General features: G+C 53.4%; 1 protein-coding gene across 5 annotated transcripts; it reads right to left on the bottom strand.

Moving 5' to 3' along the window:
• Positions 1 to 620: 620 nt before the first annotated feature.
• Positions 621 to 26,908, bottom strand: ahctf1 (AT hook containing transcription factor 1). 5 transcript variants are annotated; one of them, XM_060071198.1, is made up of 41 exons: positions 26,669 to 26,908; positions 24,898 to 25,024; positions 24,361 to 24,511; positions 24,049 to 24,151; positions 23,337 to 23,517; positions 22,653 to 22,860; positions 22,375 to 22,491; positions 22,126 to 22,210; positions 21,796 to 21,946; positions 21,319 to 21,451; positions 20,227 to 20,408; positions 19,920 to 19,981; positions 19,655 to 19,783; positions 19,041 to 19,131; positions 18,818 to 18,907; positions 18,465 to 18,605; positions 18,015 to 18,119; positions 17,805 to 17,901; positions 17,114 to 17,237; positions 16,670 to 16,726; positions 16,320 to 16,466; positions 14,371 to 14,561; positions 12,804 to 12,948; positions 12,254 to 12,385; positions 11,855 to 12,002; positions 11,578 to 11,728; positions 11,314 to 11,421; positions 10,471 to 10,618; positions 10,121 to 10,342; positions 8,515 to 9,655; positions 7,953 to 8,061; positions 7,729 to 7,841; positions 7,239 to 7,531; positions 6,174 to 6,590; positions 5,289 to 5,906; positions 3,738 to 5,246; positions 3,374 to 3,614; positions 2,784 to 2,969; positions 2,556 to 2,641; positions 2,102 to 2,169; positions 621 to 1,644 (listed from the first exon to the last, which is right to left on the bottom strand). In XM_060071198.1, exons 2-41 carry the CDS (start codon positions 25,016 to 25,018, stop codon positions 1,446 to 1,448), a joined length of 8,700 nt encoding a protein of 2,899 aa, XP_059927181.1. In that variant the 5' UTR covers positions 25,019 to 25,024; positions 26,669 to 26,908; the 3' UTR covers positions 621 to 1,445. The 5 variants fall into 5 exon arrangements, with proteins under 5 accessions (XP_059927181.1, XP_059927183.1, XP_059927182.1 ...); XM_060071200.1 differs by having other exon boundaries at positions 3,738 to 5,204; XM_060071199.1 differs by having other exon boundaries at positions 3,738 to 5,276; positions 5,340 to 5,906.

Below are 26,908 nucleotides of genomic sequence, written 5' to 3'. Positions count from 1 at the left end.
TTAGACGTACTGACCTTATTGAAGGGCCGCACGCGCACGGCCACCTTGACGCAGTCCTTACATTGCATGTCTGCAGCCTTGGGCCTCATGCTGGTCGGCTCTGCAGGTGGACTGTGATCCGAGCTTCACCAGGGAGCGAGCTTTCATAGACTCAACAGGGTCAGGTTACTGAAACGGACGAGTGGGAGGGGCTGTGTGTAAACGCTGGGGAGACAAGCGGTGAGAAACCGGCTGAGAACGAGGGAAGGTGTAGAATGTGGAGCTGGACTTCAAGGAAACATGTTAAGGTCATGAACTTAAGTTGACAGAGGTCGAAGTTTACAAAGGTGTGAACTTATCCCATGTTTGTGCATACCATCAAGATTTATGGCACATTCTGATATTCCATAATCCCCATGTTGGAGTTTAGTGAATGAGAGAAATGTAACTTCTGAATGAGGCTACGACCTGGCACCAGATGCTGCTGCAGTCGAGGAAAACTGAAACTGAATACGAGGTTTCACTTTCTCCTGCTTGTCCGCGGTTATGAATTATGCATGAGACAACATGGAATGGCAGAGTGTGCAATCCACACACACAAAATAAGCAAGAGACGCAATAAAGTCACACAGAGGCACACAGAACTTCAAGCATTACCATATTTATCAAAGATCAGTCGTCAGGAAAATAAGTCATTCTACATACATTCATCGGAAAATAGCCTATATGTTTCAGTGGCCCAGGAATTTATTACAAAGAAACCAACACATCCCAAAACAAGCCTATAAACACGCCAATTACTGTGCAAGTCTTTTTTCATACAACACGTGACAGTCCCAATCCAATCTATGATTCACAGAGCATTAAACTGTAAACTTTTATTAAGACTGACATAGGTCATTTAGATGCATTTAAAAACACTTCAAACGATCAGAATAAACAAGTCCTTATGGATTTATTTAATATTGACTTTTATTAGACCTTAATGCTATTAACACAATTATGTGTGAAAGCGGTTTTCACTGCTTCTCTGAAAAAAGAGAAAGAAACCAGGCCTTGAACACACGTTAAAAGAAATCGAATGCTGGGAGGGTAAAGGTCACAGAGGTCTGTTAAAAGATAAACACTGAGTGTGGTTCGCTTATTATGCAGCCACACAGCCACTAAATACGTGCGCCAGAGATTCTGAAACGAAGTGAATATGGGAAAATATGCTAAACGAAACCGAAACGTTTTCCAGGAGAAATAATACTTTAAAAGCACGGTTCAGTTCTCCCTCCTCCCTAAGCTGAAGGTCTCCCAACCCGGTCACAGACAGGAAGTGACCGGGGAGCAGACAGGAAGTGACCGTAGGAGCAGACAGGAAGTGACCACTGGGGGGGGGGGGGGGGGGCGTGGAGCGATGGACCCAGAGAGAGGATTGGCGTGTACAGACGGGGGTTTGAGGTTTGAGTCCTTCGTCACCCTCAGAGTTTTTTCCTGCGGGTGACGGGTTTGGTGAAGACGGCCTCCATGATGCGTTTGCGCCGCTGGTTCACGCCCACGCCGGCGGCGGCGGGCTCCCCGGGCCGCCTCTGGGCGGGGGGCGCGGCGGCGGCGGCGGCCGGGCTGGGCAGGGGGGAGATCAGCTCCACCATCGCTAGGGGCACCAACACCGCCTTAGACCTGTACGGCGAGACGGAGGAATCAGTCAACACACGGGGCTAACTCCGGATCATTTGACTTACTCCAGCGGGATTGGAAATAGTGGTTGATTAATGTACCCTGATTGTAAAGGGTTAGCAATAAAGTTTAGGGGAATTTCCACCACAAGTTCAATGTCAGACACTTTCAACAATGCAGTGAACACACCAAACCAAATCTGCATCATTTGATTTACTCAAGGGCTGGTCCTGATCTGTTGACCACCAGGCCTTAAACCCTCCATTTTGTACACATTACCCACAAATCTTCACTTCCAATAAAGGATTCACCTTCTACCACCATAGTATTGTTTTTCTATCGTTGATCCGTGGGGGTTTGTTCAATCTTTTGCTCAATGCGCCATGCGGGTCCTTTAGTATCGTAGATAAACCAGCCACTAAAACCTTTCACCCCCAGAGACCTTGGAGTCGACTCTTACTTGGCTGATGATTTGATCGCCGTTCTGGACTTTTTAACGGTTGCCGTGGTTACGGCTTCATCTTTGTTCTGGAGAGAGAAAGGAATCAAAAAGTAGTTTTTTTTTAAACCATGCACGTGTTTGTAGCCGGCCTGACTCTGGTGGCTCTCGCCTCTGGCCGCCTGGACACACGAGAACCAGCCGAACAGGAACAGACGGCTAGCCTCGGATCAACAGTCAGCAAGGGGTGATGACGACACCGGCCAGTGCACCAACACAACCCTCGGATTAACGTGTGAGGTCTGTCTGTGAGGATGCGCGTCGTAACCTCCGACCAGAGGTCTGCGTTACAGGACAGGACTGGACCCAAGTGGGGTCATTGGTCAGTCTGTAATAGGGGCCTTGATCTCTGAGCGCTAGGGCCAGTGATAGAGGATACATAATACAGGTGATGGCTTCAGTGTGCGACGCTGACCTGGGCAGGGTTAGGAGCAGCATGGCGTTGGCGTCTGTTCACAGGAAGGTCCGCCTCACTCAGGATGGGAGAACCGCCTCTGTTGTCTGAGAACACGTCATAGAACATAGATCGTCATACGGTGAACTTATGGGGTCAAGGGCGCAGGTCAAACTTTACCAAGAGGTGCCGTGGCTCACTCAGCAACAGGGAGAGACGTGAAGTGTGTGAGTGAATGAGTCCGCTTACTCCTGGTTCTCCTGCGCGAGGGCGAGTAGATGAATGAGTGTTTTGCGGCGTCCTTCTCGGGCTCGGGGTCCGGGTGGGGGTCCGGGTGGGGGTCCGTAGCCGCGGCGGGGGAGGGGTCGCGCTCCACTGACGCCTTGGTTCTCCTCCTGTTGGCGCTCGCCCTCCTCTTACCGGCAGCACCTCCTGCTGAGACAGGGAGGAGGAGGAAGAGGAAGAGGAAGAGGAAGAGGTGGAGGTGGAGGAGGAGGAAGAGGAGGAGGTGGAGAGTCAGCCATGGTTCCTCCCGGTCTCTCCAGGAGACACGGACACCACAGGGATGGACCGTGCTCAGCATACAATTAATCAAGGAATGGGTAGAGATAGAGTCGTGTAGGTTGAACAGTTTAAATAGTTTAACATTTCAATTTGGTCCGCATTACGACGGTCAAAATAAATATGATATGCATGACAAACAGATCCAACTCCAAACAGCTCCAAATGAATAGTCTGCTTGTGCCCCCGTGTGCTGAGAACCAGCCCCCACCCGCAGCCATAATGAAGACCAGACATGAATGAATGAATGAATGACGAGGGGCCGTGGCTCCACCCACCTTCCTTCTCCTCCTCGTCCTGCAGCCTCTTGATGAGGGCGTCGGCCACGGGGGTCTGGGAGTCCACCTCCAGGGGCGGGTCCAGGAAGGGCAGGTCCTCCTCCGCCTGCTCCCAGAGCCGGCTCCGGGTCAGCCTGCGGGAGCCGGGGGTGGGCGGGGCCTCGCCGGGCTGGGCGTCGGCCTCCAGGGGTTTGGCCGCGGAGCTCCGCCCCCTCGCTCTGGCTTGGCTCACAGGCTTGACCTGGGGTCGGGGTTAGACAGTCGATCAGCGGTCAGCGGTCAGCACTACAGCACAGACCTCGCGTGACAAAGACCTACAAACCAGGGGAGGCCTGATTGGTCTCCTCCTGGGCCGCGGGCTCACCTGGGGCGGGGCACTGAGGCTGGCCCGGCTGGACGCCCGCGTCCCTCTAGACGGGCTGGAGGAGGCCGCCGCCTTCTTCACCACCTCCTCCTCCTCCTCCTCCTCCTCCTCCTCCTCCACCTCCAGCAGGACCGGCCGGGCTTCAGAATAGCGGATCCTGGAGATCCGGGTGAAGCCTGTGGCCCCCTGCTCCTCCTCCAGTGGCTCCTCCTCCTCCAGTGGCTCCGCCTCCCCTACGCTGCTCTTCCGGCGGCTAGCTCGTGTGGGCGTGGCGCCCTGCCTGGTCCGGCGTTTGGCCGGCGGGGGGCCCTTGGCGCGGCTCTCGTCCTCGTGGTGGACGTTATTCACCGCCTCCTCCTCCGCCTCCTCCACCTCCTCCACCTCCTCCAGGGCGCGGCCGCGGGACTTGCGGCCGACCCTCGACGGACTGGCCTTCTGGGGCGTGCGGCGTTTGGCCGGGGTGGCCTTTGGGGCGATGAGGTCGTTGTTCACGGGCTCCTCTCCCTCCTCGTCCACCTCCTCCACCTCCCTCTCGATGGGGCGCCGCGTGGGGGTCTTACGGGCGCTTCGTCGCGGCGTGTTGGCTGGATGCTGGGCTATTGCGCTTTGTCTTCTGACTCTGGTACCGCTGCGAAGGGAGGTCATCGACACGTCCCCCACCTCCTCCTCCTCCTCCTCCTCCTCCTCTTGCACCACCTCCGTGGGGGGAGCGGTCCAGGAGACCGTCTTGCGCCCCCTGGTGGCCCTTCGTGTGGGCGTGGCGGGGGCTTTCTTCACCGCGGGTTCCTCAGAAGAGGGCTCTGGGTCAGCCGGGTCTTCTGAGCTGAAGACCTGCCTGACGTGGCCGTCCTTGCCTCCTTGGTCCTCAGACCCCCTCTTCCTGGACCGCCTCCGGCTCTCCTCCTGCAGCTTGAGGAACTCTTCGGCTCCCTCCACCGTGTTCTCTTCTGGGTCGACCTGCTCTCGCTCTTCCTGAAGCGTGGCCACGGTCTCCGTGTTCTGGAATACCGGCGGAACCTCTGCACCGCCATCCGTCTGCTCGGGCAGACTTCCCTCAGGGATGGTCTCTTCGAGATCTTTGGCCATTCCGTCGTCGGCAAAAAAGTCCTCAGAAGGTGCGTGCGTTGTGTCTTCCATCATCGCCTCCAGTGCGGTGAACCTGCCGGCCGCTACCGTCCGACTTGTGACGGCCAGTGAGATGGTGTCAGACTCCGGTTCCTCCTCGGAACCGAGCTCTGTAGTGAACAGTTGACTCACTTCTTCTGCACCCTCTTCATACACATTGTGTGATGCCATGTAGTGAGGTGAGAAGGAAGCAGACAAGTCGGGCTGAGGACTCTGTTCCCCCGGCTCCATCAGGCAATCCCTCTCCATCGACTCCTGGATGTCTACTTCTGCCACGGGGTCTTCAACCTCCAACTCTAGGTCTGCTGCCTCCTCCTCTGAGTCTTCAGCCTCCAACCCTAGGTCTGCTGCCTCCTCCTCTGAGTCTTCAGCCTCCAACCCTAGGTCTGCTGCCTCCTCCTCTGAGTCTTCAGCCTCCAACCCTAGGTCTGCTGCCTCCTCCTCTGAGTCTGCTGCCTCCTCCTCTGAGTCTTCAGCCTCCAGCACGGGGACTTCAGCCTCCAGCACTGGCTCTGTTACCTCCACTAGATCTGCTGCCTGCAGGACTGGATCTGCAGCTTTCACTAGTGGGGCTTCAGCCTCCACCACCTCTGGAGCCTCAGCCTCCACCACCTCTGGAGCCTCAGCCTCCACCACCTCTGGAGCCTCAGCCTCCACCACCTCTGGAGCCTCAGCCTCCACCACCTCTGGAGCCTCAGCCTCCACCACCTCTGGAGCCTCAGCCTCCACCACCTCTGGAGCCTCAGCCTCCACCACCTCTGGAGCCTCAGCCTCCACCACCTCTGGAGCCTCAGCCTCCACCACCTCTGGAGCCTCAGCCTCCACCACCTCTGGAGCCTCAGCCTCCACCACCTCTGGAGCCTCAGCCTCCACCACCTCTGGAGCCTCAGCCTCCACCACCTCTGGAGCCTCAGCCTCCACCACCTCTGGAGCCTCAGCCTTCACCACCTCTGGAGCCTCAGCCTCCACCACCTCTGGAGCCTCAGCCTCCACCACCTCTGGAGCCTCAGCCTCCACCACCTTTGGAGCCTCAGCCTCCACCACCTCTGGAGCCCCAGCCTCCACCTCTGGAGCCCCAGCCTCCACCTCTGGAGCCTCAGCCTCCACCACCTCTGGAGCCTCAGCCACCTCTGGAGCCTCAGCCACCTCTGGAGCCTCAGCCTCCACCACCTCTGGAGCCTCAGCCTTCACCACCTCTGGAGCCACAGCCTCCACCACCTCTGGAGCCTCAGCCTCCACCACCTCTGGAGCCTCAGCCTCCACCACCTCTGGAGCCTCAGCCTCCACCTCTGGAGCCTCAGCCTCCACCACTGAGTCTTCCTCCATCAGAAGGTGGAGCGGGCCCTGAGACTCACTCATGTCTTGGAGAAGGTCTTCAGGCGGGGCAGTGAGTTGATCAGTGATCCCTTGTACTGCGAGCTCCAGGGCGTTCTGGTGGTTCTCCAGTGGCAGCGTGTCTGCGTCAGAGTCCACGTCCTCCACCTCCAGCATGAGGGAGAAGGAGCCGTGAGCTCCAGAGGTGGGGCTGTCCGCCTCGCTCTCCTTCCCCAGCACGGTGAGGCCGACCTGGGCCCCGTCCACCAGGCTGTGCTCGTGTCCCTCCACCAGCTCCAGGGGCACCAGCAGTGTGGCGGAGGGTTTGAGCTCCGTCAAGGTCCCGGCGTCCACTGCGTCAGCCCCGTCGAGCCCCCCAAGCCTCACCATCACCACCTCTCCGTCAGCCACCATCTATTCAGAGGAAGAACAAGAAGCGTCCGTTTATCATTAGCTCACCGTGCACAGGGTCACTGCTGGGGTGTTCTAAATAACCAGGAATGTGTTTGGACCGTTTCGGAAGTCAAGGCCAAATAGATGCAAAACTACACTAGGAATAAAGAGGAGATAGGTGTCGCATGTCTTATTTTTTACATTTACATTCAGGGCATTTAGCAGACGCTTTTATCCAAAACAACTTACAATAAATCCATTTGACAGGAGAAAGAGAAACATCAATATAACGCTGTCGCCACACGAAGGCTGTTCAAAGAAATAAGTGCCAATCGGGCTCAATCCCGATTCTCCCCTCTCCCCAAATCTCAACCCTACGCCTCGCGCAGCGTAGTCTTGTCCTGAAAGACTTGTGTTACACCATTATTTTTGGTTAACTTCGGTTCATCAACATATGATGATTACTCTTCCAGTTACACCTTGGTGTGTCTCCATGTTTGTTGTGGCCAAGAGCCGGACCGTGACCCCGTACACAACAGAGACAGCTGGGATAAGATGCTACACAATGCCAACCACTATCTTCAACTACACAGTACGTGTTCCAAAATGTACTTTTCAAGGACATGTATTCTTTACTGCAGGCCTGTCAAGAGCCAGTTGACTAGTTACCTTCAGCTCAGCCTCGGAAGGAACCAGCGAGAGGTCCTCTGTAGGCCCGCCCAGGAAGTGGGGAAGTCCTTCCTCCTCAAAGAGAGGGGCAGGGGGTCCGGGCTGGAGGGAGAACATGGGCCTGTTGCCCTGAACCTCTTCAATGATCTCCACCTCGCTGCCAGAGTCCTCCTCTTCCTCCTCCTTTTCTTCCTCAGACTCTTCCGACCCCTCCTCTCCATCCTCCTCCTCCTCTTCCTCCTCCTCTGAGGCAGCGCTGGAGAGCTCCTCCGTGTCGTTCAGGCTCACCACAGCTGCAGGTGGGAACAGGACGTTAGCATCACACCAAAGAACATGAAGTCCACCACAGCAGGAGACGCTTGGTGTATTAGCTTATCTGTGTGTGGTGTAGACGAGTGTAGAGAAGAGGGTGAAGAGTGAGTGAGAGAGTGAGTGAGAGACAGAGCGAGAGACAGAGCGAGTGAGATACTGAGTGAATGTGTGTCCTCACAATGTGATTCACTGCCCGACAGCTCTGAGGATGTGATGGAGGTCACAGACTTCTGGCTGCTCAGCGTGGGGACGTCAGCAGCAGGCTCCTTCTCTTCCGGCAGCACATCGTCACTAAGATAAGGGATAGGAGTCAAACCCAGAACATTAGAAGATATTCCTTATACTGTATATATATATCTTCAACCTAATCCTCCGTCCTCGGGGCTGTGGGACCAGGCCTACCTGGTGAAGGAGCTCCAGTGCTCTGGCGTCTCGTGGATACCAGAACGCGTCAGCAGGGGAGATGACAGGTCGTCTCCGAATAGATTGCGGTCGACGAACTCTGTGAGATCTACAGCAGAGGACATCATTACCGTCACCATAACCTGATCTAGAGCACACCACATCATTACAATCCATAACCTGATCTAGAGCACACCACATCATTACAATCCATAACCTGATCTAGAGCACACCACATCATTATTAGCATCACCATAACCTGATCTAGAGCACACCACATCATTACCATCATAACCTGATCTAGAGCACAACACATCACCATAATCTAGGGCAAGTCCCCAAATGATTCCGATAGTAATCCCTGCATGATCTACAGCAAAGGACACCAAATCATTACGCTCACTGATCTGTTCTATAGAAATGATTTAGAACGGATATGGTGGTATATTGTAGATGCTAAAAACGACCGTACAACAAATGGAGATGCAGCACATTTGGATCTCTTCTATAGTTTTTCATTTTGTGTTAAAAATCTGTTCCCTGACTGTGCCTTCCCCCTCACCTGTAGTGGGTTCCAGCAGCTCTGTGGGCTCATGCTGGGGTTCGCTGGCTTGTGTTACTTCCAGGTGTTCGGTGAACTCAGAATACTCAAAGGTCTTCTCCGTCCGGTCCAGATCTTCTACACGGGCGTCACAGACCACGGCGTCAACCGTTCCCTGATCCGCGGCCGGACGCAGAACCTCCTCCACTTTGATGCGACATGTTTCCAAGTCCATGTCGATGACCATGTCCTGCTGACCAGCCGACCCGCCTCCGCCATCCTCCTCCTCCAGGCGCGTTTCTAGAACCTCTTCCTCCACCGCCCCTTCAGCTTGTCGAGGGCTAACCGTTTTCTCATCTTCTTGAGATGCCATCTCTCCCTGGGCATCCTCTTCTTCACTCTTTTGCTGTTCCTCCTCCTCCTCATCCACCACCACTTCCTCCACCTTCTCCTCGTCGTCAGTGGAGGCGACGGACTTCTCAGTCTCTCCATCTTGTGGTGTTTTGAGGCTCACCACGAGTATGTCCTCTTCCTCCTCCTCCTCCTCGTCAGCGGAGGCGACGGACTTCTCAGTCTCTCCATCTTGTGGTGTTTTGAGGCTTACCACGAGTATGTCCTCTTCCTCCTCCTCCTCCTCCTCGTCAGTGGAGGCGACGGACTTCTCAGTCTCTCCATCTTGTGGTGTTTTGAGGCTTACCACGAGTATGTCCTCTTCCTCCTCCTCCTCCTCCTCCTCCTCGTCAGCGGAGGCGACGGACTTCTCTGTCCCTCCATCTTGTGGTGTTTTGAGGCTCACCACTAGTACGTCCCCTTCCTCCCGATCTTCTCCGAGGGGTGCGTCGTGGAACTCGAGGGTGGAGTCCGACGACAGGACGGAGGTCAGGCTGGTCTCCAGACCCAGGCTCAGCCGCCCTGGCAGCGCCCCCGGCGGCAGCGACAGCGACAGCGCGCCCCGGCTCTCCGGGAGCTCCTCCAGGGAGGACGCGTCGCTGTCCGAGCCCCGGAGCTGAGGCGAGGGGACCCCGCCCGCCGGGGGCATGAACGTGACCCGCGGGGTCGCCTCCCCGGCGCCCCCTTCAGCCCGGGAGGCCCAGGGCTTCAGGGGGCCGCCGGGCAGCGGGGAGCCGCGCGTCAACAGGCTGATTTCACTGTCAGCCGCCGTCTACAAAGGAAAATAATAAAAAAAAGGATGTAAGCGATGGGGACATGCGGTGAAGAAACGCAAAAACAGCTGAAGCTTTGGTTTGGAACCGAGGATCGGCAAGGCGCCGGTCGTACATCGCGCTGATAATTACGGTACTCTGGTTTAGTTTATTCTGCATACAAACCGTTGATATGAATTTTAATTTCATTTGCTATTTGATCAACCTCAAGGCAAAAGAAAAAGGTATAAAAGGTCCACCCTCAGGTGTGCTACTGTGCGACGCAACCCCCGACCTCTTCACACTACCATGCACCGACCGATCGAGGGAAGAAGAGGCCAGAGCACCAGTGAATAAGCAAAGCGTTTATTGGTCAGCCGAGTACGCGTTGGTCCTCAGAGCCGGAAGCTCTGGCGGCCGGGCTGAGGCTCGGCGGGGCTGAAGCGCAGCCTCCTCTGGAAGCGGCGCCCCGGGCTAGCCCTTACCCCGTTGCTCCAGGGGGACGGGCCCTTCCTCATCTCGGGAGAGGACGTCCGCTCGATGAAGGCGATGCGGCTCTCCTTGGCGCCGCGGAGCGGGGGGGTGACGGAGCGGCCGGGCGAGGCCGAGGGCGTGGCCACGGGCGTGGGCCGCAGGCTGCTGCGCAGGATGGAGTGAGGCGTGAAGGCCGAGAACACGCTGCCCGACGCCACCAGAGCCCGCGCACGCTGAGACCGCAAGAAAGGTTACAAAGAAGGTTAAGGTACCGGGACAGAGGCGTTAAACAGGGCCTGAGGATCAACCTTCACCTAGGCTCTGCTTAGGTTCTACAAAGCGGCCACATCACAACACTCACCCTGACCACCTGCGGCGTGTGCAGCAGGCTGAGCTCAGGGGCCCGGGCGATGCTTCGAGGGGGGACCCCCTGGGAGCCAGGGGCCCTGACGGGGCTGAGGAGGGACCCGGGGGTCTGGCTTGAGGGACGGACCACCAGGTCGACCAGCCTGCTCGGCACAGCAGGGCAGAGGGTGAAGAGCAGCGGTAAGCATAGCGGAGCACACAGACGCCGATCGCCCTCCCGATCAGTGATCAGACATCGACGACTCCAGCTTAGTGAATATAGATCCCCCGTGAGCCTAAGGCCGTGTTCACATCTAGCGTTTTTTTTGTTTTACACTTCTTTTACATTATATTCCTATGGAGCAGAGCGTTTCTGGAAAAAGTCGCGGCCGTTTTTTTAAACGCCTCTCCCAGCGTTTTTTTCTGCCGTACGGAGTTCCAACTTTCAGGAAGAAAGCGGCCGACGTCAGGCGTCTTTTTGGGCAACTGACCAATCACAAGCGGAACATGGACACTTCGTCACGAAGGGAACTCAACTGTCAAAACAAGAAACGATGGCGGACAAATCACTCGGGGAAAGTGCCGGTGGAGCGGTTAATAGTTTTAATAACGGAACATGTCGAGATCTACGACATGTCTAATGGGCTCTAGCCTGGATACGTAGTAGGCGAGTAACATCGGGTCTAGAATGGGTTCGTTGCTAGGCGATAGAAAAAACGCTCTCGGCGCTATTAGGACAAAAAAACTTTGCCAGCTTCTTTTTTATTTTTTTTACGGTCGACTCAACTTTTCCCTATCACAAAAAACGCTAGCTGTGAACACGGCCTAAGGAAGCAGCAGTGGTGTGCTCTCGGTGTACCTGGACTTTCTCCTGGCGGTCACGGCGATGGGAGTTCCCAGGAATGGATCACTAAGGGTGCGGGAGTAGGGCCTGGGACTGGGGCTCAGGGACTCGGAGGCCCTGGGGCTGGGGGGGCAGGAAGAGATGGAGACAGGACTAAAGGTCAGTCATGGTTCCCCCCAAGAGTTTGAGTTACACAATCAAGAACTTTAAGCGGCTCCATCTGTGGGACACGTGAGGGAGGGGGGGGGGGGTGATGACGGGGGGTGACGCCGGGCTCACCTCCTCAGCGGCGAGCTGGTGGGCGTGGCCCCTTTGCCGAGCCACACCTCCTCGATCTTGGTGAGCACGTTGCTGATGAAGCCGGCCCTGGACATCACCTTGTCGTTGGCCGAGCGCTTGGCCATGCTGGACAGCGGCTGGGGCCGGTTCACTGAAACCAAACGACGGGGTTACGACAGGGCCTTCCCCCCCCCCCCCCCCCCCCGATCAACGCTAACACACTCCCTGCATTTAACCCCCTCCCGCCCTGTGCTAGGACGAGGACGGGCCCAGGTACCTTCTCGGTGGCTGGTGGCAGGGTGGCTGTAGGGCTTGGCCCGCTCCATGGCCATCCGTCTCTGCACTCGGGGCAGAACCTTCCAGTATTGGTCCAGGAGAGCGTTCCTACTGTTGGAGCGCTCCTTCACCTTGGGGTCCCTCTCGTTCTGGAATCAGAGGACGCCGTTATAAGTATGTTAATTACAAGATAGTATAACAATATTAGCATTATTAAATGTTTAGTTTGGAACTGCCAATTAGCCTGTGCTTTATCCTCAAGCTGTACTTTCAAACACATTTTCTTAATTAAGATAAGCCTTTGTTTGAAGCGTATAGAGTTGAATAAAGCTGGGTATGAACGATGTCTCTGCCTGGGACGTGCCTGCCTACCGTGTGGGGTGGATGTGTGCCCACTCACCATCAGGTTGGTCTTCAGGCCCTGGTTGAGCTGCAGGGCGGGGATGTAGTTGGCCTGCTGCAGGTAGTGGACCATGAGCAGCTCTCTGTTCTGCAGACCGCCCGTACCCTGAAGGAACCTCTCCAAACACTCCTGCAGAGACACACACCCTATGTTATCGTACTATGCATCACATTATGGAGTGTGTGAAGGGTCCAGGGGGGACCTGCTGCTCTGTGGGTGGGCAGAATAGTCCAGGAATACACAATCACATTTCTTTAAAATGCAACACATATCTCCACCTCATTAACCCTCATTAACCCTCATTAACCCTCAATCCGCGACAATTAACGGCTCATACACGCCATTCCCCGTCCATCCATCCACTCATCCGTCCGTCCGTCCGTCCATCCCTCCATCCATGCGTCCTTTCTTCCTTCCGTCCATCCTTCCTTCCGTCTTTCCGTCCATCCACTCATCCTTCCGTCCGTCCATCCACTCATCCTTCCGTCCGTCCATCCACTCATCCGTCCGTCCGTCCGTCCGTCCGTCCGTCCGTCCGTCCTCCCACCTGCTCGGTGGGGCTGAGGGGCAGCCTCAGCAGCTCCTTGATGAGGCCCAGCTCCTGGCAGCTCTCGTACAGGAAGGCCAGCAGCTGGTCCATGCTGAGGCGTGTGGAGTGCTGCCGCAGCATGGACAGCGCCTCCACAAGGCACCTGGAGGGGGGAGAGGCGTCTCAGTACTGAGGAGCGGGGGGGGCAGACGGGCTGCGGCGGGACGGCTCCGCCCACTGGAGCCCCGACCGCGCCGGCTCAGCCCACTGGAGCCCCGACCGCGCCGGCTCAGCCCACTGGAGCCCCGACCGCGCCGGCTCAGCCCACTGGAGCCCCGACCGCGCCGGCTCAGCCCACTGGAGCCCCGACCGCGCCGGCTCAGCCCACTGGAGCCCCGACCGCGCCGGCTCAGCCCACTGGAGCCCCGACCGCGTCGGCTCAGCCCAGTGGAGCCCCGACCGCGCCGGCTCAGCCCAGTGGAGCCCCGACCGCGCCGGCTCAGCCCAGTGGAGCCCCGACCGCGCCGGCTCAGCCCACTGGAGCCCCGACCGCGTCGGCTCAGCCCAGTGGAGCCCCGACCGCGCCGGCTCAGCCCAGTGGAGCCCCGACCGCGCCGGCTCAGCCCAGTGGAGCCCCGACCGCGCCGGCTCAGCCCACTGGAGCCCCGACCGCGTCGGCTAAAGCCCTGGTAGATAGATGGTGAACTGCTGAGGTCCCGTGCTACAGGTCACTCCCGCCATCATTCAACCCCCTTGCAACGCAAGGGGGTCCGTAACCCCCTTGCGTTGCGTGAACGTGGGACCATAATCAGCCCTTTAACGTCTGCGGTCTACATGCAGGCGTCGCCTGACCTGACCCTACTAACACAAACAGTAACCCTCCCAGTGAGTTAACCACAGTAACCCTCCCAGTGAGTCAACCACAGGAACCCTCCCAGTGAGTTAACCACAGGAACCCTCCCAGTGAGTCAACCACAGGAACCCTCCCAGTGAGTCAACCACAGGAACCCTCCCAGTGCGTTAACCACAGTAACCCTCCCAGTGAGTTAACCACAGTAACCCTCCCAGTGAGTTAACCACAGGAACCCTCCCAGTGAGTTAACCACAGGAACCCTCCCAGTGCGTGGGCCACAGGAACCCTCCCAGTGAGTTAACCACAGGAACCCTCCCAGTGAGTTAACCACAGTAACCCTCCCAGTGAGTTAACCACAGGAACCCTCCCAGTGCGTTAACCACAGGAACCCTCCCAGTGAGTTAACCACAGGAACCCTCCCAGTGCGTGGGCCACAGGAACCCTCCCAGTGAGTTAACCACAGGAACCCTCCCAGTGAGTTAACCACAGGAACCCTCCCAGTGCGTTAACCACAGGAACCCTCCCAGTGAGTTAACCACAGGAACCCTCCCAGTGCGTGGGCCACAGGAACCCTCCCAGTGCGTGGGCCACAGGAACCCTCCCAGTGAGTTAACCACAGGAACCCTCCCAGTGCGTGGGCCACAGGAACCCTCCCAGTGCGTGGGCCACAGTAACCCTCCCAGTGCGTGGGCCACAGGAACCCTCCCAGTGCGTGGGCCAGCAGCTCCGTACCGGTTGTGCAGCAGCACAGAGAGGCAGAGCTTGGCCTGGGCGCTGGAGGACAGCGGGGGCTTGGTGACGTGGAGGTAGCGGAGGGCCACGGCGTGCTGGCCCTGGCACATCAGGGCCTGCAGGACCCTCTCGTGCTGCCAGGGGAAGTGGCACTGGGAGGTAGTTGGGTGCAGGAGCAGCTCCACCGAGCTCTGATCAGGGGAGGAGTTACAGAGAGGGGGAGGGAGTCAGACACCTCGACGAGGTTGACATGCAGAGGAAAGACTTCATTTCACCAGGTTGTACAGGTGTGATCCTAAGTGGAGTTTACAGCTTGGACCGTTTTTCGGTGTGAGCAGCGAATTTTCAAAAAGACAAAATACAACAGTAAAGACATCATTGCTTCATCACAGTGATGTTACCGCCTCAATATCCAACCGTAATGCTGCGAGGTTAACGCCAGCTTGTGTGTGGGTGGGTGTATACGTATGATATATATGTGTGTACGTGTGAGCTAGGGTTGCCGCGGGATGGAAATTTTCACACCGAGTAATACACTCGTGTCAACACCGGTATTACCGAGTATAAACGGTATAAACTAGGGATGGGCGTGAGGAATCGATTACTCGAGTACTCCTCGTTACAAATGAACTCGGTTGGGGGACAGGCAAACTCGAGTTTGCATATACACACACAAACAAAGTTTTCTGAAGCAAATGTATCACTTGTCTGTGCGGCGCCACTAACGCATGCCGTGGGCACAAAGCAAATGAAATGTATCAATGTATTCTGTGTGGCGCGTGCCGTCCGTGCCGTGTGCAGGCACGCCAGAATTCAAAAAAAGTTAAGAGATGGCGGATAAAGCAAAGCGCAGCGAAGAATTGAAATACTTTAAAGAAATAGGAGATCATAAGGTGAAATGTAAAATATGCCAAGCGAAATCGAGCTACCAGAGTTCTACAAGTACTATGCGGCAACATATGCTCCTGAAACACAACGGTGAGTTCTGGAAAGCAGACCCGCAGCAACCAAGTGTGTCGCCTTTTTTCACCGCCGCAAGACGCATCTATCGCGGCCGTGTAGAGAAGATCACAACGCTGAGTATTTCCATAGTCCATTTGCTGCCGTTTTATTTGCAGCTTTAAATTATTTGCAATGGTTAGGCTACTTGTTTCGTTTTTGTTTTTTTTAAACCGTCACAGGCCTTGGTTCGACGTGATTTAAATTATGAGACGCATATTTATTTTTGTAAGGAAAATGTGTTTTGAACGTTTGCAAAAATAAATAGAGTAGAATAGAATACTCTGATAACTGACTGTTTTGATGGAGAATAACCATTACATGTTTGGTTGGTAATATTGCCGTTCATCATTAGGCCCATTCCTGCTGCAGATGCGTTGCATTCTAAAAATAGATTTGATTAAACGAGTACTCGATTGATCCTCGAGGAATTCCTTCGATCACTCGAGTTTGGAATTTACTACTCGTGCCCATCCCTAGTATAAACGGTATCAACTTTGAAACTAGGTCAACCGCCATCTTCTCCATCAACTCTCCTCTCACACTCGGTGACAGAGTCTGGCAGTGCGCCAATTCTCGGTGACAGCGTCTTATAACGTTCTATATATATAATAGTATAATATAATTTTATACATAATATCACGGCCAAAAGCTCTGTGCGCCTCCGGATGGCCGTAGCGCGGGGAGCTCTCGTAGGGACTGGGCTTCGCGGGGTTTGTTTACCGGCGTAGCTATGGTTACCGCTCTTGTGTGATCCAACGGTTTATCAGGGAAGCCTATTAGGTTTGTATATATTTTTATTTTTATTATATTTTTTTTTTTTACCAAATATCACTGAAAAAAAAAATATATAATAACTCGGTGTTGCCGGTGTGCAACACTGAGTAACCGGTGTTGGCCTCAACACCGGTAATACCGTATATACCGCGGCAACACTAGTGTGAGCCTACCTGGTGGTCGTGGTGGTCAAGCAGCCAGAGGCCCTGGACCAGTTTGACCAGGCCGATGGGGAGGGCGAAGGCGGTGGGGAAGGACTCTACGGAGGCCCCCCCTTTGTTGGGGAAGGAGTACATGACATCCAGCAGCAGATAGATCACCTGGAGACCCAGGGTCAAGGCAAATAAACACGCACACGCACACACACACACTCGGGCTTGAATAAAATACCACTACCAACTACTTCTTATCTCTGGTGTTTACTGGGAACGGGTTAACCTAACGATTGTCGCTGTGAATAAAAGCGTCTGCTAAATGCCCTCAATGTAAAAATGTAAGTGTAGTTGGGAAACCAAAAGGATACAATGGCGTGTTTGGCAGCTACGTCCATATCCTCCAGGAGATATATGTCCAGCAGGGCCTATTGGTCGGAGAGTAACACATCATCAACAACATGTTTCCCTTTGAGAGGGGCCGCTCGGCTTCAGACTCAGAGGGGCCGCTCGGCTTCAGACTCAGAGGGGCCGCACGGCGTCAGACTCAGAGGGGCCGCTCGGCTTCAGACTCAGAGGGGCCGCACGGCGTCAGACTCAGAGGGGCCGCACGGCGTCAGACTCAGAGGGGCCGCTCGGCTTCAGACTCAGAGGGGCCGCACGGCGTCAGACTCAGAGGGGCCGCTCGGCTTCAGACTCAGAGGGGCCGCACGGCGTCAGACTCAGAGGGGCCGCACGGCGTCAGACTCAGAGGGGCCGCACGGCGTCAGACTCAGAGGGGCCGCACGGCGTCAGACTCAGAGGCGAATGCTTACATGCAGCGTTGGAGGCGGGTACTGCCCGGTTCCGCCGTCATCCCTCTTCCACAGGTTGACCAGCCGCTCGCCGCATTGGCTAACCAAGCCGTCAATCATCAAGCAGTCCGCGCACCACTTGCCCCTGAACAAACATATTAATACCCCGTTACATCCTGTTACACCGTGTGACCGAGCTGTGACCGATTGAACAGAATCCTTCAGGTAAACATCATTGACATTACAGCATGACTATAGCGACCAGTCAGACAGGGTATTTATTTGAATCCACGATGGGCCTGATTGATAAGGGCACAACATCTACAATATTTAATATTGTATCCAGAAGAAAAGATTCCCGTGAGTGGTCAGCTGCTATACAGTGTAGCAGTGAAGAACACTGAGAAATGATTAGACGTTGAGCTGAATGGCCACTTCGACTCCTCGCTCACAGATCTGAGCCGACCTGCCTGCCCTCCCCACTATATATATATATATATATAAATATATATATATATATATATATACACACACATTTAGGCATACTCACTTCTAGATTACAATGACTGAGTGAGTATTCTGAATCGAAATTGAACCGAGAACAAATAAATGGCAGTGCATTGATGAATCGATAATTTTAACCAGCCCCAATATATATGTTTATATATATATATAAAGAATGCGGTGCATTGCTGAGCTCCGGGGTGCTCACTTGGCCAGCCGGGTGAGGTCCTCCCTGCGGATGGTGTAGTAGCTGCTGACGACTCCGTGCGTGTAGAAGGGCCTGGAGATCTGGAGGGCGTCTTCGTCTAAACGAGGAGGGGTTCAGGGGACGCAGGTGAACTCTTGAGATCCCACCATCGCCGTAACACAACCACGGCATCGCGTACGGGCAAAGCGGACGGTGAGGTGTTGTACGTACCGGACCCCTCGGGGAGCAGGCCGGTGCGGCAGAACCACAGCACCACCTGGGCGTACTGGGAGATCAGGCTGGACACCAGGTTCTTGTTCATCAGCCCAACCAGCCCTGAACAGCAGACGACCAGCAGACCGTCAAACACAAGGGAGGGGGGGGGGGTCTATGTGTGTGTGCGTGCATTCAGTTGGTCAGACAAAACAGAACCCTTCAACCTAATCAGATGATCTCATGTCCATGCTTAAAAAATGAACCATAACTCAGCCGTGTGTATCTGTGTCAGTGTGCAGTACATAACCCCAGCCCACTTCTCTGCTGTGTGTATCAGTGTCAGTACATAGCCCCAGCCCCAGCGCACCTCTCTGGGTGTGTATCAGTGTCAGTACATAGCCCCAGCCCCAGCGCACCTCTCTGGGTGTGTATCAGTGTCAGTACATAGCCCCAGCCCCAGCGCACCTCTCTGGGTCAGCTCCTGGGCCTCGCTCAGCAGGCAGTGGAAGATGGCGCTGAGGTTCCCCAGGAGCCTCTGGCTGTGCTGCAGCAGCTGCAGCGTCTGGGGGTCCGTGAAGTTTGAGGAGCTGTCGAACAGGGGCGCACCTGGGTGGGGCACGCACACGCACACGCACACACACACACACACACACACAGTTATCTTAAAATCTTTATACATTTGATGTTGTAGGTAGGATAGAGCCAAACAAAAATACACGCATACAGATGACAATTTGCATATTTTGTAAGGGAATTCCCAATTTCAGTTGTGCACAATATGAGGTGGGATCAGATGAACCCTGGGCCCCGGGACGTACAGATGCCGTCCAGCTCCTCCTTGGTGCTGACCACCTTGTTCCAGGCCCACTCCAGGATGAAGCGCAGGTTCAGAGCGGAGCCCGGTTGCTCTGCAGAACAGGACAGACGAGGGCCAGGTTAAACATGGAGGGCAACATGTTCTGGGGGGGGGGGGGGGGTGTGTGCAGATCAGTGTTTAGGGGCTGTGATGGGAGGTTGGTATGGTGCTATGGCTCTCCCTACCCTCGGACGTCCACTGCTTGATGCAGCCTGTGATGAGGCCCAGAGAGCTGGTCTCCACCGCCGTCCACAGGATGGCGTCCAGCTGTTCCTCCTGGGAGGGGAACACACTTCAGTTTAGCTTAGCTTCTTCATTTCAAACATGTTTGAGTAATACAACAAAATAAACTGACAAACGAAACCGATGAGAATAGTCAAAACAACAATAGTCAAAACAAAAGTCATAATTTGAACCGAACATGTCTACAAAGGAGTAGGATGAAGCATATGCTTATTTAAACATACCCCTTCTCCACTACTCAACTAACTAACTTATCTTTCTCCCTAAACATACATATTTACATGATGCATCTTTACAAAAAAATAGAAAATAAATAGATTAAATAAACAAATGCATAAAACATTTATCATTCATGAAAACACCTGATCATTAATCCCCTCCTTCCTCCCTGCACCTCGTGTAAACCATGCGTTTGTTCCGCTTTATAAACTGGATCATGCTTGGACATGGCCTGAGCTCCGCACCCAGGAGGACCCTGAAGAGACTCGCTGCCGTACAGCAGGCGCTGGACTCCCCGTGCTCTCACTAGGGGACAGGGGGCTGCGGGCCGTCCTACCTGGGAGGGAGCGGCGAGGTGGCTGTCGGCCAGGCGGGACGACAGCAGGCCGGACATCAGGCAGCGGGTGTAGCTGCTGCAGATGAAGTCGCTGGAGCAGGGCGCGGCCTTCTTCAGGAAACTCAGGGTCTGGTGGAGGTGGTTAAACACAGCATCACACGACTGGGCTGGCGGATGGAAGCCAGATCAAACATCAGAATTGGCCCAAAATAAATGATATCAAAACTGAGACAGGGCACACTGACTTTGGAGAAGATGGACTTACCTCTTTCTGATGCCCGGAGCAGGTTAGGTGAACGACTCCAGAGTTCAGCAAGCAGGTGGCATCTGAAACATCAGAAACCAAATGTTAATGATTGCTATCTTAAACGAGCTTAAATATGAAGCAGAAACCCTTCACAATATGATCAGTTTTGTAGAATTAGCTGAAAGATTAAGAACAGCAACTAAAACAGCCTTCAGTATCTGTTGATGTGTTATTTGATGAACTTCAAGCTATTACATTCCAGAGAAAAACAGCCTTAAAGATTGCGGTCTTTAAAGTGTTCAAGTCTCCTTCATTCTCAGCCTACCGAAGTTGTATGTAGTGGGGTTGAAGAACTGCTCTGGGGGGGGCCAGGTGCAGGGCAGGCCTCTGCTCAGGCTGCGGTCATGCACCACGACGTCCAGCAGGGGGCGAGGGGAGACCATCTCCACCACGGGGTCCAGAGACCACACAGCGAAGTAGGGACAGCTGTGGAGAGTCTCTCCCGCTCTGCACAGGTCAAACAGAACAATACAGACAGTCAAGGCTAGTTCACAAGGGACCGTGTTACAAGGTGGTTTAGTTTGGGATATAAACTTCAAATACATATAGATAATTTGGACTATTTATTTGTATAAATTGGGACAAAATCATTTAAAAAAGGTGTGGAAAGATTTAAGGAATGTAATTAATGAAAGATATTTGAACGCATGAAAAAATGTGTTTCTCTCGAGTTCCGCTCAAAGGGTTGAATCACTAAGGCCCCGTCCACACGGTGACGATTTTTTGGGTGAAACCGCTCAAGTCTTGTGTGTTTCGGCCGACCGTCCAGAAGGAGCCGGCGAATCCGGTGCCCGATACCGCACATTTCTGAAACCACCCTCGGAGGTGGTTTCAAATCTATCCGGACCTATGCGGTTTCGTGTTAGGATTCGTGTGGACGCCTGCAACGCCAACGATGACGTCATTGGCCCCCCTACCAGCTGGGGGACGTCAGAGTTGCGTTGTGTTTCGTAGTGTTAAATAAAGCCCTTTGATAAATGTAATTACTAATTGTACATTAAAAAGTATTTCTGCTGAATTGAAAAGGTTGAAGCTCCTCGTGACTGAATGTTTGTATACAGCGTGCAGGCTGTATGCGCGCAGGCTGTATGCGCGCAGGCTGTATGCGCGCAGGCTGTATGCGCGCAGGCTGTATGCGCGCAGGCTTGACGCGCTCCACTTTTTTCCGTGGAGAACCAGCGCCTTGAATATTTACTACAGCGTTTCTACAGCTCGATGCGGTTTAGCAAAGACTCCGTCTTTACGGAGATATCCCTGAACCGCATAAAAGGAAACCGGATCGTTTTCGCCCGTTCCGGCTCCGTGTGGACTGGCCCTGAGAAGGGAGTCATGACAGCGTCAGTCCCAACTGCTGTACCTCAGGGAGTCAGGCATCTGGGCGTGGTACCAGCGGTTGATGTCAAAGACCCCGATGCAGGTGGTGGGCTTCCCCTGACCGTAGGCCTTCACCTGCCAGCTGAAGATGGAGACGCTGGTGTCTGGGGACGCAGCTGAGGGAGGGGAACGCAGAAACAGAAAGCACTGATGAGACGGACGGAAAAGAAAAAAGATAGATGGCCACATGTATACACAGAGAAAGAAGGAAGCATGTCAGGGTCCTGGATTCTCTACGCGCATCCCTCCCAGGTGTACCGCTCATGTGGAATAGGTGAATGGGTGGTCGCTTTTCTGTCTTCTACCTCTGACATATAAACCCTCTACTCTCCATGTGAATGACGGCTGGTTTATTGAATGGTTCTATTGAGGTATTCGCTGCCTGGCTAGGCTATGGTATTCTGCCTTGTGTTTAATAAGTAGTGATGTTATGCCACAGCCTGTGGGCTGACCCTCCTACCCTCGTTCATGCTGTCGTCCCGGTCGGGGTGGGGTCTGAACTTCTCGATGGTCTGACAGCTCAGTAGGCGCGTGTTGGTGGCCTGGGCCCTCAGGGGGAAGGCCGTACCGCTGACATCCTGGCTGTAGCGCTCCTCGCAGTACTCCAGACCCTGGTGACACAGCACAACGATACATTAGAAGACATGAACCCATGCCCTACGACTTATAATAGACAAAAGAAACCTTGTGTGATCTGTAAATCGGTCTCCAACAGGGCCATTAACAGAACCTTACTGAAGGTCCCATCGACATAACAATATTAATTAAAAAGACATGAACTCCCACTGACCTCATAGAGAATCTTTCCAGATGCCATGCATTTCCTCTCACTGAAGGCCAGCTGCAGCAAATGAAGGCTCACCACGTCACCCTCACTACATGGAGAAAGGCATAGGATACAGGATAAGACGAGAAATTACATAACAGACTTTCATTTGGAGTATAGACAAAATGACATCCATTCCCAGAGATATCTGTACTGTGATATCTGATGCGTTATGAATGCCGGACGGTCCGGCTCTCTGGTTGTGGGACTCACAGCTCCTGCGCCGACTGGACTGCCCAGAGATAGCAGCAGTTCCTGGGGTCGTTTTCTGGTTCCTGGAAGGTGAACGCATAGACGGGCACCTGTCCAGCTTCCAACTGGGAATGGTACCTACGGACAAACCCAGAACATGTTTAGCCGTTCACCCGGAACAGAGAAGATGAAAGTAAAGTAAAAGCTAAATCCACATAAATATAAAGTAAAACTAAATTCTGATATTTTTCGGAAATTATCTCAAGGACTTGGGTATAAAATACGGTAGGTCTACGTACTCCTTCTTCAGTGTCTTCATGTTCCACAGCTGCAGGTATCCATCGGCGAAGCCCACGGCGACCTGGTTGGTCCTGGAGATGTACTGCAGGGCGGTGGCCTTGGTGCCGCTGGGCCCGCTGAGCTGCAGACACAGGTGGCGCCCCTGCCTGCCGCTGGCCTCCCTCAGCCGGGGGATCTCCGCCGGGGACTTGGTCACCACCTCCAGGTCTGGGCCGAGGGGGGGGGTCAAGAGACAGCTCAGTCTAAAGTGTGGAACTGATCCATTCAGGCTCGTTACATCATTGGTTGATCATATGGGTGAGGGAACCAGGGCCAAGGATTGACACCAAAAATAAAGGATTGTTTCCGCTTAAAAATAGTACTTAGCATTGTGTAGCATCTTATCCGAGCTATCTTTGTTGTATACAGGGAATGGGCTAACCTAACAATTATGAACATCCTTAGTGTAGCGACAGCAATATATATTTTTTCTCTTTATTCTGACAGATGTTCTTCTGTAAGTCGCTTTGGATAAAAGCGTCTGCTAAATGCCTGAAATGTAAATGTATTCGTTGGGCTCTAATCTCAAACAATTCAAAATGCCAACAATTGACAAAAATACATGTATACATTACATGGTTTAGAGAAGACGCAAACTGTGATTAGCACTTTGATTTAAAACCTTTAACCGGAGCTCCCCTCACCCGAGGCCTCCAGTTCACTCTGACTGCAGGACAGGTCGTCCAGACACAGGTCCACCAGCAGAACGTGACCCAGGTCCGTGACCACGGCGGCGATCCCAAAGAACCAGCGCAGGCTCTGGTGGAGGTGCTGGGTGGTGGTGCTGGCCCCTCCGTAGCTCACCAGTGGCTCGATGGAGGTGATCTGTGGACACAGACAGGATATAGGTCAAACTAAACACTATCACATTTATGAGGCTAGTTGTACTTAGCTCATCCGTTTGAAATGTCCAATCCCCAGACAGCACTAGCCTGTACTTCAGCTCATTTTGAATTTCCCTTCAGTACTAGGTCTGGGTCGGCTGTATGTTAGTGGATTTCTCCGTCTGAATTTTCTGCGTCCAATCAGCAAACAGAGGGAGGGGCTGAGAACAATTACGTTAAAGTCAGCTCTCGTTGACGGACATCTTGACGCACGGTGTTTGGTTTGTTTACAGCCTGCGCGCAACGTGAATCCCGGCCAAACGTTAGAGATTGGTTATGGCAGATCCAATAGTTTTAAACTTAAACAGACACCCGCCTTCAAGTGAGTTAACATTTGTCAATTGAGTAGGACCAGACTCTCTGTAAAGTACGAGAGTCTGGTAGGACCAGGCTAAGACAGCACCACCTTAGATGTATTCATGTCGATTACATATTTCATTGCATATACATGATAGATTTCACGCCATCTTACCCGGCCCGGTATGACCACGGCCTTGACGACCCGGGACAGTCCGAGGTCGTAGAGACACAGCATGCTGCCCTCGACCTCCTCCAGACCGACCAGCAGCCCTGACCTGGGGCAGCCACATGGAGATCAGAACTAGGCATCAGGGACATGGGAAACTCAGGAATCACCAAGTTACGAGTTCAGTTACGAGTTCAGGAGTAGACCCGCAACCTCGCAGGAGCAGCCATCAACATGGACAATGAGATCACACAACTTGAAATCGGTGCTACAAACTAAAGGGAGATGAAGGGAGTCCCTCTGAGAAGAGCGCCTGACCTTTTGAGCCAGCTGAAGTCCCGGGCAGCGAGGATGTTGGGTGGATGGTCCCCTTCCCCGCTGAAGCAGTAGGCAGACAGACGCACCCCTGTGGCCGCATCGACCACCTCCAGCTGGGGGCCGCAGGACAGCCAGGCCACCCCGCCACGCCCTGCACACGGGGAGGGAGAAGGAGTCGCACGGGGGTCAGACTACGGCTTCTTGTATTAAAACAACTTTAGAATGGATACGGTTTGACCTTACTTTATAATTGAGTTAAGCATCTATTTTAGTTTTTCTTAGAACTACTTTGTATTTTTTATTATTGTATTATATTATATCCTGCGTCTTCCACTGCTGCTGTGCTGTAACACAGGAGTCTCCCCTCCGGGGGATTAAACAAGTTTTAACTTAACTAAATTTGAATACAATGTGCATTATTTTAAAATCAAAGCACTGACTTCAATCCCATCTGTACGTGTAAAGCGAAGAGGCCCAGCTGACCGTTGGCAGTACAGAGAATACAGAACGACGTAGTGGCTGTTCGTGTGATCTTACCGACTGTGAACTTCCCCTGCAGCACTGAGTCCAGGATGATCTCATCCTCGCCGAGAGCCTGGATGGTCACTCCTGGGAAGGGCACCAGGTTGCTGGTGACCTGAGCGCTCAGGTCCAGCATCTTTTACTGCACACACAGACAAAGACATGGTGGCACTCAGAGGTAATAATACAACTAAGAGAAAGACACACTCCACTGTCCATTATCTCATCTAACGTTAAGATATTAAATGATACCTATCATAACACTGCACTACAGGCGAGTACTACATAGACAGGAAGAAATATTATTTAAATTAGACTCTGATTTTAGAAAATGCTGTGCGAAAAATTTAAGGACTTCATAACACTATAATATAACACTGCCTCGACGTTCTAGTAAGGGTAGTTATTAGTTTACACTCAAAGCAAGCATGACAGCTGTAGAGGAGTCAAAAGCTGGATCAACACTGCCTGCCACTTTCAAACCCGATTTGGCAGCTTTATCAACACGTAATAATAGAGGAGTGTCAAAGCCTTCCAGACAGGGCAGCTGTGTTGTAAACAGGCCTGGTAATCATCGTCTGGAGGAGCGCGACTAAAACTGCTCTCATCTGCTCAAACCTAAAACACAGTGTACTTTTGCAATGCTTCGTCTATACATCAATCTCCACTATAATGACAAAATGTTGCTCATCCACTTGATAGAAAAACCTACAGGTTTTAGGTAAACGCTGCAATGAAAGTTCTAGGCGGCCACCCTTCCACTGAGATGTAAGGGAAAACTGAACACTACCGCCCTCTGCGTCCACAGTGGAGAACAACAGGAACGGTTTAAAGTAAAATCCCGCGCAGCGCAGAGCATGACACCCGGTGAACCACATGGCAGGAGAAAGGTCTTGTTGACATTTCCATTTTAGAAAATCAAATGAAGCCCCATACATAATGTCATTAAGACAAAACTCGCATGCAAACTATTTTTAAACTTTATCCTCTCCACTCCAGTGACATAAACCATAATGATTTCGTATCGTTATGAACTACATGGACCACAGTGGGTGCTTAAAACCATCGGATACATGGCAGGTTTAATAAAAAAAAACATCGAAACTGCAGAACTTAAAAAAACAAAATAGTTGCAGGCGATGAGTTCAACTCGGCGTTTGGATGTTTTATAACATCAGCTGTATTCTTACAAATCCCACCGATCAGCATCCAGTCCCTTTCACCCCAGCATCCATGAGAGCCTCAAACTAAACACACAGACTACAACACCAGCCTCTGATCTACACGAATGGCCAAGTGCACCAGACAGTGTGAATGTGAACACATCTATGACAGATTTACGGTTAGTCCAGTCCGTTTCAGACCCCACAGAATGAACCGACACCACATTTGAGTGGCAGGTCTCACTGTCACGGCACAAGGTCATGTTGAGGACCACGACACCCCCACCTGGACACCCCACAGGTTTCCTCCACCTCATCTCCATGTGGTCCTGACCCCGGGGGTGTCTGTCTGAGGACAGCTCCACAGCTCTGGACGCATCGGGGAGTCACGTTGTCATGCTAGCGCTAGCTACCTAGCTACCAGCTACCTCACCATTGCGCCAGGTCGGGTCTTTACGGAAGCCCCCGAGCAGGTAGATGCAGACCAGGGTGCTTATATCAACACTGACAGAGGTAGGGTTCCCCATTTTGGGGGTGTAGCGGGGTGTTAGATTAATACGAGGCTCGGTTTGGTCCGGGCTGCGTGATGGAGGGAGCAGCTAGCCGCTAGCCACTAGCCTTACCTGTCTGTTGACGCCGGAGTCGGACTGAATTAGGAGCTTCTTTACGGTCCGGAGAGTCCACCGGGTACCGGTCATAGTCCGCGAACACCCGGAGCTTCACCTCAAATGTCTCCACGTCCTGGACAAACAACACGGTCTCTGATAGCGAAGAGTAGCTCTTGATGTCAGAGCTTCAGCTTCAGAGCAAGCGCCATTTCCAGTGGAAAAAAAATTCTCGCGAGAGGAGAGACGCACTTTCCA

This window comes from Gadus macrocephalus, chromosome 14 (assembly GCF_031168955.1).
Source record: "Gadus macrocephalus chromosome 14, ASM3116895v1".
Classification (NCBI taxonomy): domain Eukaryota; kingdom Metazoa; phylum Chordata; class Actinopteri; order Gadiformes; family Gadidae; genus Gadus; species Gadus macrocephalus.
The sequence above is the reverse complement of the archived record's forward strand: the minus strand, read 5'-3'. Positions and strand labels throughout refer to the sequence as shown.